Source organism: Zeus faber (assembly GCF_960531495.2).
Source record: "Zeus faber genome assembly, chromosome: 19".
Taxonomy (NCBI): Eukaryota; Metazoa; Chordata; class Actinopteri; order Zeiformes; family Zeidae; genus Zeus; species Zeus faber.
Window position 1 is genome coordinate 25,732,837 of NC_137206.1, and position 15,369 is coordinate 25,748,205.

Genomic DNA, 15,369 nt, shown 5'->3' on the forward strand with positions numbered 1-15,369 from the left:
TCAGATCATTTAGCTTTTTCGGTAACTTTTCATCCGCTGTGCCACCTGGACCAATAGTTATTGCCTCGTTTTACAAGGACAAAGAAAAACCAAAAGTGTTAGAGCTGCTAAAACACAGGAAGCTGAAGTAATGTGTGGGTTTTCAACCATCCTACCTGATGAGGATTTTTTTTGTTCTTGTGCTGAATGGATCACAGTTCTATTTTGGTCTGAGCTTTGCTGAGATTAAAATCCGTTCTGATTCATGACTGCAACAGACGGCACCATGCGCATGTCTTAAAGACATAGTACAGTGGAAGTATCAGTACGGCGTGCGTCTGCCCAGGCGTCCACATTTACCAAAATCCGCGGGGTAGAAGTGTTGATCCAGGAACTGTCTGTTCCAGCTCAGGATCTGTCTGCACCGACGCCATCAGGCCTGGTCTCTGGAGCCCTAACGGCATGGGAACTGTTGGTTTCCCTCGGCTGTGCCAGGTTCCACTCAATAATGGACGTTTTGAGATCGAAATATACTGTGGCTGCCCAAAACAAGTGTATAGTGACACTCCCAATCCCTCTCTTGTTACTGGACCCTGCCAGCCCACGCTTTTGATTGGCCCTGTCTTCCTTGCTGGATACTGACTATTTGCTGCAAAAGTAGTAATTTGGCAGCCTCGGGTGTTGAAACACGCTGGCAAAACGTTCGGACCAAATAAGTCTCAATCTTTGTACGAAACAATACAACTGGCTAAAACTAGAAACCATCGTAGATTTGCCTTTACAACACGGAGAGCTCTCTGGTAAGCCGAGGCCTGAAATTGGTCTGGTATTCTTGTTTTGTTTTGATCGGGCCAAAATAGACTGGTGCCTCTAGTGGCCAAGTGTGACATCCTGTTTCCTTTAATTGAGTCGTATTGTTTCTATTGTCATCATACAATACCAGCCACTCAGAGCGGCTGCCCCCAGCTGCAAGCCGGATATATCCGTTCATTCCACTCAGATAGGCATGGACCTGTCACTAACCTGTCACGGAGCGGCCGGTCTTTATAGGCGGCTGCGTTTGTGTTGCTGCAGTCTCTATCATCAACATCCTTTTTTTAATTTCCTCTGACACAGAGGAGATTTTCCGGTCCCACATCGCCCACTGGTGGTCACCAGACGGCGCCAGGCTGGCGTACGCGACCATCAACGACACCATGGTGCCCAAGATGGAGTTGCCCATGTTCACCGGCATCCCCTACCCAACGGGGAAAGAGTATCATTACCCCAAGGTATACAGTTCTAATGTGAATGATTGGATGTTTTGCTCAGTTAGTTGGTTATGTTACAGAATGAGATGTCCACCATCTGGGGAAATGTCCTGCTGAGCATAAAGAAGAAAGTTAACATGAAAAGGAAAAAAAGTAATGACGAGTTAGGTCGACTTGAAGCTTGAGTCTGGCTGTGCTGTGTTCGAGAAAAAACATATAATACTCTTAGATAATGTTGGGTTTCCATTTATCTTCCCGAACAGAGTTTGAGCAATTTGTTCATTTCAAACTTTGTCCCATTCTCTCTCCAGGCTGGTGAGGAAAACCCAGTGATCACTCTGTATGTGGTGAACCTTCACGGGCCCCTGCACACCATCGAAATGAGGAGACCCGAGGATCCCAGGATGGGGTAGGGACAGACCACCCCGTGACAGTGATTTGTTTTCTGAAACACCCATATTTCACATGTATGTATCATGCTGTGATGTCTGTGACATAACTAAAAGCAAAACCCTGATGTGAGAGAGTGAACTGGGGTTGAGGAGCACACACCTGCTTTAATAAAGTGACCCTTTAAAGATGTTAAAAAGAAGGGAAAATATGAAATTACACCATATAAAAGCAAAAATATACAAAATTTGGTGCCACAAAGATATGTTTATGTCAATTTTTTTATGTTTATTTATCAAATACGAAATTCTTCAATCAATTCTAAAACCACCGTAGCTGTTAAATAGTCTGAAATAGTCCACCTTTCCCTGCAGATATAATGGAATACAGTTGTTGAACAACATTTGAACAAACCTTTTTTTTTCATTATTAATTCCTCTTGTCCCAGGGAGTACTACGTTACAATGGTGAAGTGGGCCACCACAACTAAACTGGCCATTAACTGGCTCAACAGGGCCCAAAACATCTCGGTGCTGACTCTGTGCGAGGCCACCACGGGGGTCTGCACTAAGGTACGTCCGGATCCTGCCGTTTATCAGACAAGCAATCCCGGTGCCGTCCTATTTATGTGAATTTGAACTCAACGCGGGATCCATTTCTCCACAGAAACACGAGGACGAAAGTGAAGGGTGGCTTCACAGACAGGTGAGCTGGAGGCTGGAGGACTTATTATGTGTGTTCTTCAGTATTTTCAAAAAGTTTCAAAGTTGTATTTGTCGTGGAAGTGACTCCGTTGACATTAATAAGAGGATATACACATTTTTAGAAATATTTACACAAATATGCAAATTTCACAGAAAAGCAAGCAGAGGAATTTTAGTGAGGAGTGAAGTGAGGAGCATGAACTAAAGTCAGAGTGCAATGTACATGATTATCTAAGTAATACTAAGTAATACTTCATTGAGTATTTAGTTTGCTAATTCAAGTTGCAAATCATCTGTGCATTTTGTTTATGTGGTAGTTTTATTCAATATCCCATTTCATACATGCAAACATCGAAAGTAGGCATGCCCAAAGTCCGGCCCCAGGGCCAAATCCGGCCGTGTCTAAATTTCCACCGGCCCGAAGCGTCCGTCATAAAATCAATAATATGTGGCCCGCCAGCACATACAAAAAAAGCAATTTTATTTTTCACCAGAGGATGGCAGTAGACTTGTGGCCGCACTCTCGCCGGGTGACCCCTGTGGTATATTCTTAGCCCATTTCTAAAATGCCAACTGGAACTAAAAAAAGGAAAGTTGACAACGAGGGCCGCCGTTTCCAGGACAAGTGGAAATCTGAGTATTTTTTCACTGACGTGCGAAACAACTGCGTGTGCTTAATTTGTCAAGAGACTGTGGCTCTTTTCAAGGAATTCAATATTAAGCGGCACTATCAGACGAAACATGCTAACAACGATAAGCTAACGGCAAACATCTCATCTCTGGCTGAGGAGTTTCAACAGCGTTTCAGGGATTTTGCAGCTATTGAAAAGGAGATCACACTTTTTTTCCGTGGATTCTAACGACGCTCCAGCAACCTGCCGCTGGAGCTCACTGAGCTGCAGTGTGACGCGGAGTGTCACAGTCAACACCAGCAACCCCCTCTTGTAAACGTTTACCGCCGGCTGGACAAAGACAGCTTCCAAGAGATTCAAACATTTGCTAAGAAAATGCTGAGCTTGTTTGGCTCGACATACTTGTGCGAGAAGACGTTCTCGGTTATGAACATTAACAAGAACCGCGTGAGGACAAGACTAAGTGACTCTCACCTGCGTGACATCTTGCGCATCAAAACCACTGTTTTTGAACCAGACCTGCCCTGTTTACTGCAGTCGAGATCTCAGTATCACCCATCACATTAATGTAGGTTAATTTTTTTTTTTATTCTTCTGAGGAGAATAGATTAAGTCTCGGTGAATTAATTTTTTGTGATGATAAAAACCACTGTAGTCAAATTCCAGTCATTTAATTTGACTAAACTATCCTTTGTCAAAATGCACTTTGATGTGATTTGTTAAAACAAAATCAATAAATACATGTTTCTAAAAAAAATTTGGAGTCAGATTTCCTAAAATAGTTCATTTGCATTTAATTTATTATTATTTTGACCTTTTATCTATCCTGATAAGGCAATTGACAACAGATTCTCATTTGCAATGTCAACCTAGCTGCAGGCAGCAGAGTAAAACAAAGCAAAATAAAAGCAAATACAAATAAACACGTACAACAAACTGTACAAAGTGATATAGTGACATATTTACATGTTAATTTACAATGGTAATTGTTCAAAGAATGTCAGGCTGAATGGTCGGCCCCCATACATTTTCACCTCACCAAATCTGGCCCTCTTTGCAAAAAGTTTGGACACCCCTGATCTAAAGTACCAAAATCTACCGCATCATTTAAACCCTGCCGGCAAAACGAGTTTTGGTCAAGATGACCAATGAACTCAGAAAAAGTCCTGAGTTAACGGCGAGAGACAGGACTGAGATTTCGCAGGTTTCCGTTCACGCCAAGAAATCTTTTCATTCTGAGGTCAGAATTTGGAGTGTGTGTGTGGGATAAGACCCTCAAGACGAAATAAACCTGCTTGTTTGTGTCTCAGGATGAGAGGCCGCTGTTCTCCAAGGACGGCCTGAAGATCTTCTTCACAAGGGCCATTCCCCAGGGAGGGAGAGGGAAATTCTTCCACATCTCCATGTCCATCTCTCAGGTACAAAGATACTTCCCACCCATACTCAGCCCCCTTCATGACAGCCATTTTCATGTCCCGAACGTTGGGAAGACGTGTGATTCTGGCCTTGTGCAGGGCTTTGAGGCCATCGCGAGGAAAGGGACTTTTCTGACGCACTGTGTCCGCTTTTCTCACACTCGTTCAGGCAAATACCAGCACGGACACGCTGCAGTCCATCACATCCGGGGACTGGGATGTGACCCACGTGCTGGCCTACAATGAGGACAGCCAACTGATGTGAGCACTGCGTGCATGCACACACACACGCATGCACGCACGCACGCACGTACGCACACACACACACACACACTCATGTCCTAGTATCAAAGCGAGGTCAGATTAAATACACCTGCTAAGTGAGGACCCTGGTTTCTGGTGGACTTCTAAACCAAAAAATAGTAAATTCAGAGACTGGTGTTCACAAGTATGGTAAAACAGACAACGAACGTAACACATTAACCTTAATAATGACAAAAGAACACACCCGGGTTTATTTTTTGAACATGTTTTGAAGAACACGTTTCGAGGCAGCCACACCTGTCCTGGGTTGAGGTAAGTGGGCCCGGGGTCAGGGTGGCTGTAGACCTGTTGCCCGTTATACTAATCAACGAGCAAAAGATTAAACCCCCATCCCCACACCACACACTAATACCCCATTTTAGTTAAAGCTCCTTTTTCTTTTTAAGTCACCAAAGTATATCCAGAGTGTGAGGGTGGCGACAACCGGTTGCCGGCAGGAAGCCACGCAACTTCCCATTTCTAGTCTCTTACGTTTCAAAGCAGAAAGAGCTGATTTGCAGAAGTGCATTAGAGTCCATAACACCGCGAGAAACCTGATGAAGTGTACAGTTTTGGACCAATTTTTTTCGGGTGTAAAATAAAAGACTGACTAAATTGTGTGACTAAACATGGGCCCCACGTTGAGAACAGCTGCTTTACATTACTGCAGACTTAGTTCCATTGTTTCCATCTGTGCATTTCTCTAGCGTTAATGTCCGTACAGCATATAACGAATATGAATTACATTCCTGTTTTTCACACAGATATTTCCTGAGCACAGAAGATGGTCCCAAACGAAGGCATCTCTACAGGTATTTCATTTGTTGCTATACATTCATTTTGCACCAGCTCTTTTTCTGGTGAATTTCTCCACCGTCTAGCCTTCTAGTTTACTGTACAGGTTAAATTTTAGCTTTATTGTATCGTACTTTTGTAAATGTATATGTTTATATATATGTTTATCGTTAGGTCTAGTGTACATTACAAATTTCTACAGTTCATGATTTATCTTTAGTATTTTATTTTTGCCTTCTGCTTGGTTTATTTTATTGTCAACCTCTTAGATTTGTTTCACATGGCAAACTTATCCATTTATAGTTGTACATTAGGTTTATTTACATCTCTCATTTTTAGGTATTTTTTTATTGAGGTTTATCGTGTATTGCCTTTTCTTTTTCTACTTTTTTTTCAAATATTATTCTATTCTCTTATTATTGTCACTGCCTATTTTGCTGTGAACTGCTGCCGGGGGTGAATAGAGTATCTATCTATCTACAGTATCTCTCTGTCTGCCTGTCTGTCTATCTATCTATCTATCTATCTATCTATCTATCTATTGTCTGTCTGTCTTTCTGTTTGTCTGTCTGTCTGTCTGTCTGTCTGTCTGTCTGTCTATCTATCTCTCTGTCTGTCTGTCATCTATCTGTCCGTCTATCTATCTATCTATCTATCTATCTATCTATGTATCTGTCTGTCTGTCTGTATGTCTGTAATTGTAAAACATTGAGTGTCCTCTCCTCAGTGCCGACACAGTGGGAACCTTCAACCGTCGCTGTCTGTCGTGTGACTTTGTGGACGGCTGCACCTACGTCACTGGTTCCTTCAGCCACAACATGAGCTACTTCCTGCTCAACTGCCAAGGTAAACCCAGCTGCTTGTAGTTAAGATTGCATCAGCGACTTGTGACACACTAAGTGCCAAACACCGCCCCCTATCGGCGACAAACAGAGATTTTAACAGCACCTGTACTGTATATTTTCCTGCTACGAGCATATGTGACCCACCGCAGATTTAAGGTACTTTTGGTTCTGTTTCACGACGGAGTGATGGAATCGACACCATGCAGCTCGCATGGCGCAAATGAACGTTTGTAGCCCCAATCTGCACATTCATAAGGAATTGGATGATGATGTCACAAAGTGTCTTATTCCACAAACTCATCTCGCTCCACTACCTGAAGTTTTTGAACCTTGGCGTGTGGGCGATGCAAGATATTCGGCTACTTCCGGTGAAAACAAATCGGTTTTTCACAAATTCCTGCTTTGAAACTTAAGCCACGAGATGTCTGTGACCTTGGTTTCTAACCTCAACCGTATCCGTAGCTCCAGCACTTATCCTGTTCCAGACACTTTTAGCCCGAAAAATGCCAAGGAGAAAAATAATAATAAAATCATTATTATTAATGATAATAAATATAGCTGTAAGTAGCAATACACGGGGTCCATTATCAACACCAATTTCAAATTTCGAGTTCCAATGGAACATACCATCAGTTCGTGCTATTGCTCATCTTACTAGTCAAATTGGAACGATGGTTTCTCATTTTGATGGTTGAACATTGGCTTGGTTTGTAACAACGATGAGTCTACACCACGCACTAGGGATGTAACAGCATGCCGTTTCTAGGTATACTGCGGTATCAAGCGACCACGGTTCTGAACCGTAAGCCTTAATTAAGCCTTAAACCCTAAGACTAATTCCTGCTCCATATGTGGAGCGATTTGAATGAATCTTGAACCACGAGATGTCTAGGACGTCCTGATTCTAATGACACCTCAACCTTGTCCATAGCTGCAGCAGTCGTCTTGTCAGTCGTCTTGACATTTTTAGCCGACAAGTACCATGGAAAATAATAAAAATCCTAACTATAACAATGGGTAACCATCCCTATCGACCCCTAATAATAACAATCATGAACACAGCTTTTTGTATCTGTGTGCTTAAATTGATTTTCAAATGTCACTTTTTTTATATTTGTGTGATTGAATTAGGAAGAGAGAGTGGTGTCAATGTGATCAAATTTGTGGAAACAACCTGACCAACCGAAAAAGAACAGTATTTTATTTACACTACATTTCCCATATCTATATATTGCGTATTGCATATATAACATATCAGCTGTCAGGTTACGTTCCTATGAGACTACGCTGAATAGCTTCCTAATTTTACCTGATTTTTAATTACTGATTTTGGATTGTTCGCGCTGTGATATATATATATATATATATATATATATATATATATCTTTTAGGCTTTGACCCTCGCCTGAACTGTTTTTTTTTGGATTTTGGAACGCAGACTTTGGCTAGCGCTCGTTAGCCTGTTATCTTAGCATATTGCTTACTATGCCAGCATTGATGCCTACCTCCTCGGACTGTGAGAACTGTTTGCGTCTGGTCGACAGACTCAATGCTCTTGAGAAGTCGGTCTTCAAATACATCCACAGCCTGCTTGAGGATGTGAAGAAGAAGGATGAACTGTTTGTGCATCTGAGCGCCATCACCAGCGGTCAGGCTAAGCCCATCTCCTGCTTCATGTCCTCGGCTGTGATCGCACCGGACTTTGACACCACTCCCCCTTGGCCCGGATCCATTCTTGCTGTGGGTGAGTCTGGTCCATCTGATGCCCCGCCGGCTGTAATAGAGAATCCATGGTCCAAGTTCTGGACCTGCCCCACCCCAGAGTCCTGGACCCTGGTGGCGAGCGGGGGACGGAGACAAGAGCGCTGGTTGCGCCACTCTATACCGGAGACTCTTCGGCTGAAGAACAGATTCCAAGCCTTAGAGCCCACAGTTGAGGTCAAGGATATGCAGGAGTTCCCCTGAGGATCGCAAGTCGCCGTGGGATCAAGGGCACCAAGATGCTCTCTACCGTCACCAGCCTCCTCCTCCTCTGGTTCCATGCCTTAGCGGTCTATCCATTGCCAAGGGAGGCACTCTCCACTCCTCTGTTATCTTGCACAATTCAATAACTCAGAGATGCTGGTTCTAAGTGATTTTCACCTAAATTAGTTGACGAACGAACAAACAAAATTGTTTAAAAGAGATGTGTGACTGTCACAGCGGATTGATGAACCGACCAGACCTAATTTGAAGGACCATCCAAAATGTACATCGAGTTTTAATTCTGACCCAATTACTGCCTCTGGAGTTTTTGCACTTTGCATTCATGACCCCTGTCCTCTAGCCTGTGTTAGAAGTGCCAGACTGGAATGATCAAGCTCTAGGATTGTCATCAAAAGAAATTAAAAAACTTTTAATGAACAGATTTTTCTCAGTGACCTTGCTGACAGAAATATACATCACACAACCGAAATACCAGATGTAGAACTCCCATTGGAATAACCTATGAACTCATTACTCACTATCACTGTATAAACATGCACCTTTTAAAAAGCTGTGGGTTAAAGATAGATCAAGCCCCTGGTTCTCCACATAATTATCAATGATGTTCAATGCAAGGGAAAAAGCTCTAGAAAGGCGTACTGGTGAAGCAACCCACTGGCTTAATTTTGGAAGACTAAATAAATGCACATCCTCCTTGAGAAAGGAAAAAGCCATTTATTACATTGAATTAATCTCTAGCTCTTCTACAAACCCGTCAAAATTCTGGATAGCCGTTAATATAAACACAGACAAATCCTCTACATCTCTTCCTTCTCATGTCACGTTTAGTGACTGCTTGATATGGTGTACTCAGGGTCGGCGCCAAATACTAAGTCCTTGGCCGATGTACCCTCCTTAAATCGTACCTCTCAGTTCACTCTACAAGCCTTAACTTTCTCTGTTGTTAAGGAGGCACTTCAATCTAATGATTGCAGGAAAGCAACTGGAGAGGATAAACTAGACCCTTATTTTCTAAAGCTCTGTGCCCCATTTTTTACTGAACAAATTACATATCTTTCTAACTGGAGTTGCCCCTCAGGTCTGGGAATCTGCACGTGTAATCCCATTGGTGATAAAAATCGGCTAATTTCCGAACTGTCCTGTCTTGCTAAAATCCTGGAATCATTAGTTCATAATCAGCTCAAAATCATTCCGCTCAAGAAACTCTGTGTTAAGTCCACACCACTCAGGTTTTCCAAGCTAAACATAGTACTGACACTACTCCCACCTTGGTAATGAATGATATTGTTTTTGCTGTTGACAAAGGGAAATATTGTGCTGCCCTCTTTGTCGATCTATCGAAAGCATTTGACATGCCCCGTATTTGTATTGTTATTTCATCTTTTTATGCCCACTACGCAGTTGTTGCCTGTCATGCCCCAAGAATTTCATTGTACCGAATGACCTTGTGTTGCACTTGACAAATAAAACACTTTGAACTTTGAACTTTGACCTTTGAACTCTTGACCATACAATGCTCCTAGAGAGTCTTTTTGATATTTTCTTTGACTAATTCCTGTAAATAGTTTAAGGATGACCTGTCACGCAGACAGCAATGTGTGATTTTAGGAAATGACCTTTCGGTATTTTCAGCACTGTCAAAAGGGGTTCCACCAGGTTCAATATTGGGTCCTTTTTCGTTCACAATTTATATCAACAATATTACATCCTTTATAACAAGTTGCAATGCCCATCTTTACACGGATGATGCAGTTCTGTATTGTTTTACTTCTGTATTGTTTTACTTAGCCACTGAAATCGTACAACAAGCCTTTGACAAAGCCTAAGACACACTTTTTAATTTGAAATTACTCCAAGACTAAATAGATGCTGTTCTCTACATATAGAGAGATTGTGGAAAATAGTTTGCATATTACCAATTTGAATGCACACAATATCGAGAGGGTCTCGATGTTCCTATGTTCCAATGTTTCCTATGTTCAGTAGAAAGAGGATAATTGAGGCTGTCTTCTTGTTTGTTTTAGATTATGGTGACGTCACACCTCCGCTGATCTATTACCCCTGACAGTTATTCCACTCATCCCTGCATCTTGTATGAAAGGGTTGGGTGGGCATCTCTAACAATATGATGTGACAGGCATTGGTTTTCATTTATTTATGAAGCCCTAAATGGCAAGTTGCCATCATATATCACATCGTTATTAAATTGGACCTATAGTCATTATTCAACTTGCTCAAATGATTGGCTCCAAGTCCCGTGTCAAGACAGTTAATTTGGAAAAACTGCTTTTACTTGCTGTGCTGCAAACACTTGGAACAGTATACAACACACATTGAAACTTGACACAATTATACCTTTGGGTCAGTTTGGTCCATGATTGCAAGTTGTTTGACTATGTTCCGTTATTGTTTGTGTTTGTTTTTTGTGTATTCTACCATTTATTCAGATGCACTGTTTATTATGATGTACTCTCATCGTCATTGTAGATGAGGGCATGACCTCAATGATCTTCATGAAAAAATAAAGGTTGAATGTACAAATGAATTAATCCCTGTCATGTTTAATGGAAAATAAATACTTTCTTTATTCTCTTTAACCTTTATTTAACCAGGTAGTGGTCCCATTTAGACCAAGGATCTCTTTTGAAGGGAGTAAAAAAATAAAAAAGCTACCCTTGAAATACAAACACGTAAAGCATTAAAAAGACTTAAAATCAGACGTGAACCAATGAATTCCTACAACATTGAAGTGACAAGTTCTTTGAGTCCAGATAAAGAACTTGTGTATGTGTAATTAGTATTTCTAGCATTTTTAGAGCTTAGAGAGATTGTGCATAATCACCAGGTGTCATGACATTTCACTACATATATGTATGATCGTATGTATATGTATGTGACAAATAATCTCTTGAACTAGAACAATATATGATCGATAGATAGATATAATCAATAGATACAATATATGGATAGACAAGTTAGATAGATAGATAGATATATAGATCGATACTTTATCGTTTATCTACAAAAAAAATCCAAAGATTCAAATACACTTTAGACAATAAACCTCTGAGACACTAGACTGACAACAGTGTCTAATAAAAAGTATGTCGTCCTGCAGCTGCGCCACCATCCCAGTGTGTGGATGTGTTGGGAATGAAAACCATGCGTTAGTGGAACGGTGCTGCTTTGAATCTGAATATCAACGGAGGAAACTGCCCTTTTAGTTTTCAGTCAGGCTCCTGTCCGACTAGTGACACTGACTCTCCTCTCTTTGTCTGGATCCTCCCCCTGCAGGGCCGGACATCCCCTTCGTGGCTGTGTACGACACGCAGGATCGAGAGAGTGAGTGTTCCTACCTTCCCCTTCCATTCCATCCGCTGAGCAAAGTGACGCTGACCTTGTCCACATGGGAGCTGGGTTGGCTGAGTTGGGGGCCACTGGGACCATCTCGCTGCTAGTGCATCAGACAAACGCAGAAACATGCACTAATCCAGTTACAGAGCTGTCTGGACGATTAGTGTGTGTGTGTGTGTGTGTTTGTTGCTTGTTTCTCTTGACGGAGTGAGTGTGAGTGATTATAATGGCAGTGTCCACAATAATTATTTTTACGGTGGTTGATTTTAGACACATACACTGGGAAATACTGTTTAGTTTTAGCTCAGGTGACATTAAAATTCATTTTTGTAAAAAATTATTTAAATGTTATATTGAAAATCTGCATTACCAAAAATAAGAAATTAACTTTTATTTTGTTTTTCTGCCATAAGCCACTTGGTGTAATAATAATAATAATTATTATTATTATTAGTAGTAGTAGTAGTATTATTATTATTATTATTATTATTATTATTATTGTTATTATTATTATTATTGTTGTTATTAATAATACAAATATGTTGGGGGGGTGCATTGAAACAGATTTATGTGCTCTTTACACGTTTCTCCAACTCAGCTCTTTCTCTTGTGGGTCCTTTCATTCCTTCATTCTGTTTTGATCCAAAATTAAACCGATTTAAATAGCTAAAAAAAAAAGGTTTATTTCCATTATTCCATTATTATTATTTCCATTTCAAAACAATGGGATTCCCTCGGCGCTGGAGACTGAACTTGGGCTTCACTGGATTCAGCTCAGCAGCGCGTCGTTCGAAAAAGGAGAAAGCCTTTCTTCCTCCTCCTCCTCCTCCTCTAACACTGCCTTTATTGAAGATCATATCATCTCTCATCATTTACATTTCACATTCACCGATATCTTTCCAAAAGTTGGTGCATTTCTGGCATAACGGCGATAATAATCCTACAAGTAATAATAACTGCATGTGTATAGCAGTGTTCCAAAATAGAGTTGAAAGACACGTATCAGACATCAAGTCACAAGTGACTCCACTGCATCTTCAAAGTGAATCTCACAGAGTACAGATGAGGCTGAGTCATTGATGGCCTTTTTGTACCTGTGTGTGTGTGTGTGTGTGTGTGTGTGTGTGTGTGTGTGTGTGTGTGTGTGTGTGTGTGTCTGTGTGTGTCTGTGTGTGTCTGTGTGTGTCTGTGTGCGTGCAGAGGTTTACGACTTGGAAACCAATGAGAACCTGAGGTTGACGCTGGACACCATGCAGATGCCCAAAGTGGAGTACAAGGAGATCACCATAGAAGACTATAGTATGTTCCTATCTTTCTCTCTCTCTTTTACCATAGAAAACTATAGTATGTCCCTCTCTCGCTCTCTCTCTCTCTCCCTCTCTCTCTCTCTCTCTCTCTGAGTTCATGGAGGGTTAATCAAGCTTAATCATAATCAAGCTTCTGCTGTTGTGACATGACTTACTGCAAATAAAGGCACTTCAAAAGTCAAGGTCTTTCTCTCTCCCTCTCTCTTATACCATAGGAGGCTATAGTATCTCTCTCTCTCTCTCTCTCTCTCTCTCTCTCTCTCTTTCTCTCTCTCTCTATCATACCATAGAGCAGGGCTTTCCAAACTGGGTTGGTTCATAGCAAAATCATTCTTAGTTTGATTGTTCTTTTCATCAACTTTAGAGTACTTTCATCAGGTTTAGAGATACATGTTTATTACAGGTAGATTTTATTTTATTTCATATTATTATTCTTATTATCGAGGGTCAGGTGAGACTCTGAGCCAGAGCCTGACCCCTGGTCATTAAGATTGTTCTCCCAATATAAACTGTAGAAATGGTCTGGTCACACTTGTCATAGTTTATAAATTCAGTGTTTAATATGGTCAACTAATGAACCATCATTTGTAATATATATTTTTTAAATTGTATTCATAATCCCACAGTAAATACAAATCAAGTCAAATATGTATCACTGTAAGATATTAAATTAAAGGAACAAGGTTTAAATAAATACATACATTAAAAATAATTGATGAAATTCTTTGATAAATTAGAAATTGCAATTTACAATTGTAGCTCCAGTTCTAGTGATGATGTCATTAAATAAATGTAAGATCTGTCTGGCTAGAACCCCACCCAGTGTAGCGACTGAGTGGTGTCAGAGCGGGGGTTTGGGTTGTTTTGGTTGTGTTTTTGGGTGTGTTTCAGTTCTGCTCCTCAACCCTTGTGCCCTCTCAGCGCTGACAATGCAGATCTTCAAACCAGCCAGCTTTGTGGAGACGTCGCACTACCCGCTGCTGCTCCTCGTGTATGTACGCTGCCATCTACGCGCACACACACACACACACACACACACACACACACACACACACACACACACACACACACACACTTGCACATGTTTGGATCATCATCACAGAATGTGATTCCTGTAACGGAGGCTTTGTCCCACTGAGACAATCGAAGGGGAATGAGGAAATGTGCTTTTTCTTACGAGTGCTTTTCCACCACTAGTATGTTTACACGCACACTTTATTCAGAATAAGGCAAATAACCAAAAAAGTTGATATTTTGAATAACGCATTATATTCTTCCAGAATCAGTTTATTCTACCAGAGCCATTTATACAGTACTGTATATACTAGGAATTTGTCATGGTTGGGTTTGGTGGTGTGTTTCATCAAAGAAGTTTAGCAGAGAATAAGCTCATCAGTCTGAAAAGATGAGAATAGTTATTAGCAAAAAATACCCTAGTAAAAAAAGTGGTAGTTTAGTAGTTTAAAAATCTAAATACAATTTGTCAAATATATACAAATAGCCGAAAAAATATATGAAAAATAGTCTGACACACATATATATAGATATATATATATAGATATATATATATATATATATTTTTTTTTTTATGGCTTTACAAATTATAAATATGAATTATTCATTTCCAGTAATTGCGGATGGAGCAGGGAAAGTTGAAAATAAATCCAGAAGACATTCCCTGATGTTACAGATCTCTAAAAACAGCACGCAACTCCGTCCTCCTCCCCCTCCTTCCTTCTTTCCTTCCTCCCTTCCTTCCCTCCTTCCTTCCTTCCTTCCTTCCTCACTCCCTTCCTTCCTCCCTTCCTCCTTCCCTCCCTCCCGCCCTCATGTTCCCTCTGCCGTCTGAGGGCTCGGGTGGGAAGGGGGTCGTCAAACCTGTAAATGTGAGACAGTCACACCCTGTGAGACAGCGACTGCGATAAAGGGCCGCATAAATAAATTTAACTTGATGTGATAATCCGGTTTTTAATTTTATTAGAATCCATTTAAACGTATTAACGCCGTTGATTGATGTCCTTCATAAACTGAGGACCAGCTTTATTTTGGCTCTCTCGAATGTAAGGAAATCGGCTTCGAAAAATCTGTAATATACATAATGATGTAATGAATAAATAACTGGGGAAAGATGAATAAACACCACAGTCAAAGTTATTTGGTAATTGTGTTTTATAAACCATCATATAAATACAGTGTTGTAAACATGTTCCACATGTGCACATCAGCTTTTTTAACAGTTTGTGTGTTTGTTGGATCTTTAGGTCCTAAAGCTGAATAATATATACATATCTATATATTTATATGAGTTTGGGCATAATTTTCAGAACTTTTACCATTTCACCAAAAAAATCTAAAATACGTTGCAATTTTGTACATTATTTTTTGTTTTGTTTCACAACACTGTCAATT

The 15,369-nt window shown here is 40.7% G+C and overlaps 1 protein-coding gene across 1 annotated transcript in view; it reads left to right on the forward strand.

The window, feature by feature from the left end:
* dpp6a (dipeptidyl-peptidase 6a) overlaps positions 1-15,369 on the forward strand; it is a gene marked incomplete at both ends in the record, with an annotated part of 261,559 nt that overhangs the window by 238,707 nt on the left and 7,483 nt on the right. The window contains 11 exons of the mRNA XM_080020294.1: positions 1,096-1,250; positions 1,541-1,638; positions 2,068-2,191; positions 2,286-2,324; positions 4,266-4,373; positions 4,540-4,631; positions 5,438-5,485; positions 6,196-6,314; positions 11,594-11,641; positions 12,854-12,952; positions 13,882-13,951. Coding sequence (XP_079876420.1) covers positions 1,096-1,250; positions 1,541-1,638; positions 2,068-2,191; positions 2,286-2,324; positions 4,266-4,373; positions 4,540-4,631; positions 5,438-5,485; positions 6,196-6,314; positions 11,594-11,641; positions 12,854-12,952; positions 13,882-13,951 — 1,000 coding nt within the window. The remainder of the gene's footprint in view (positions 1-1,095; positions 1,251-1,540; positions 1,639-2,067; positions 2,192-2,285; positions 2,325-4,265; positions 4,374-4,539; positions 4,632-5,437; positions 5,486-6,195; positions 6,315-11,593; positions 11,642-12,853; positions 12,953-13,881; positions 13,952-15,369) is intronic.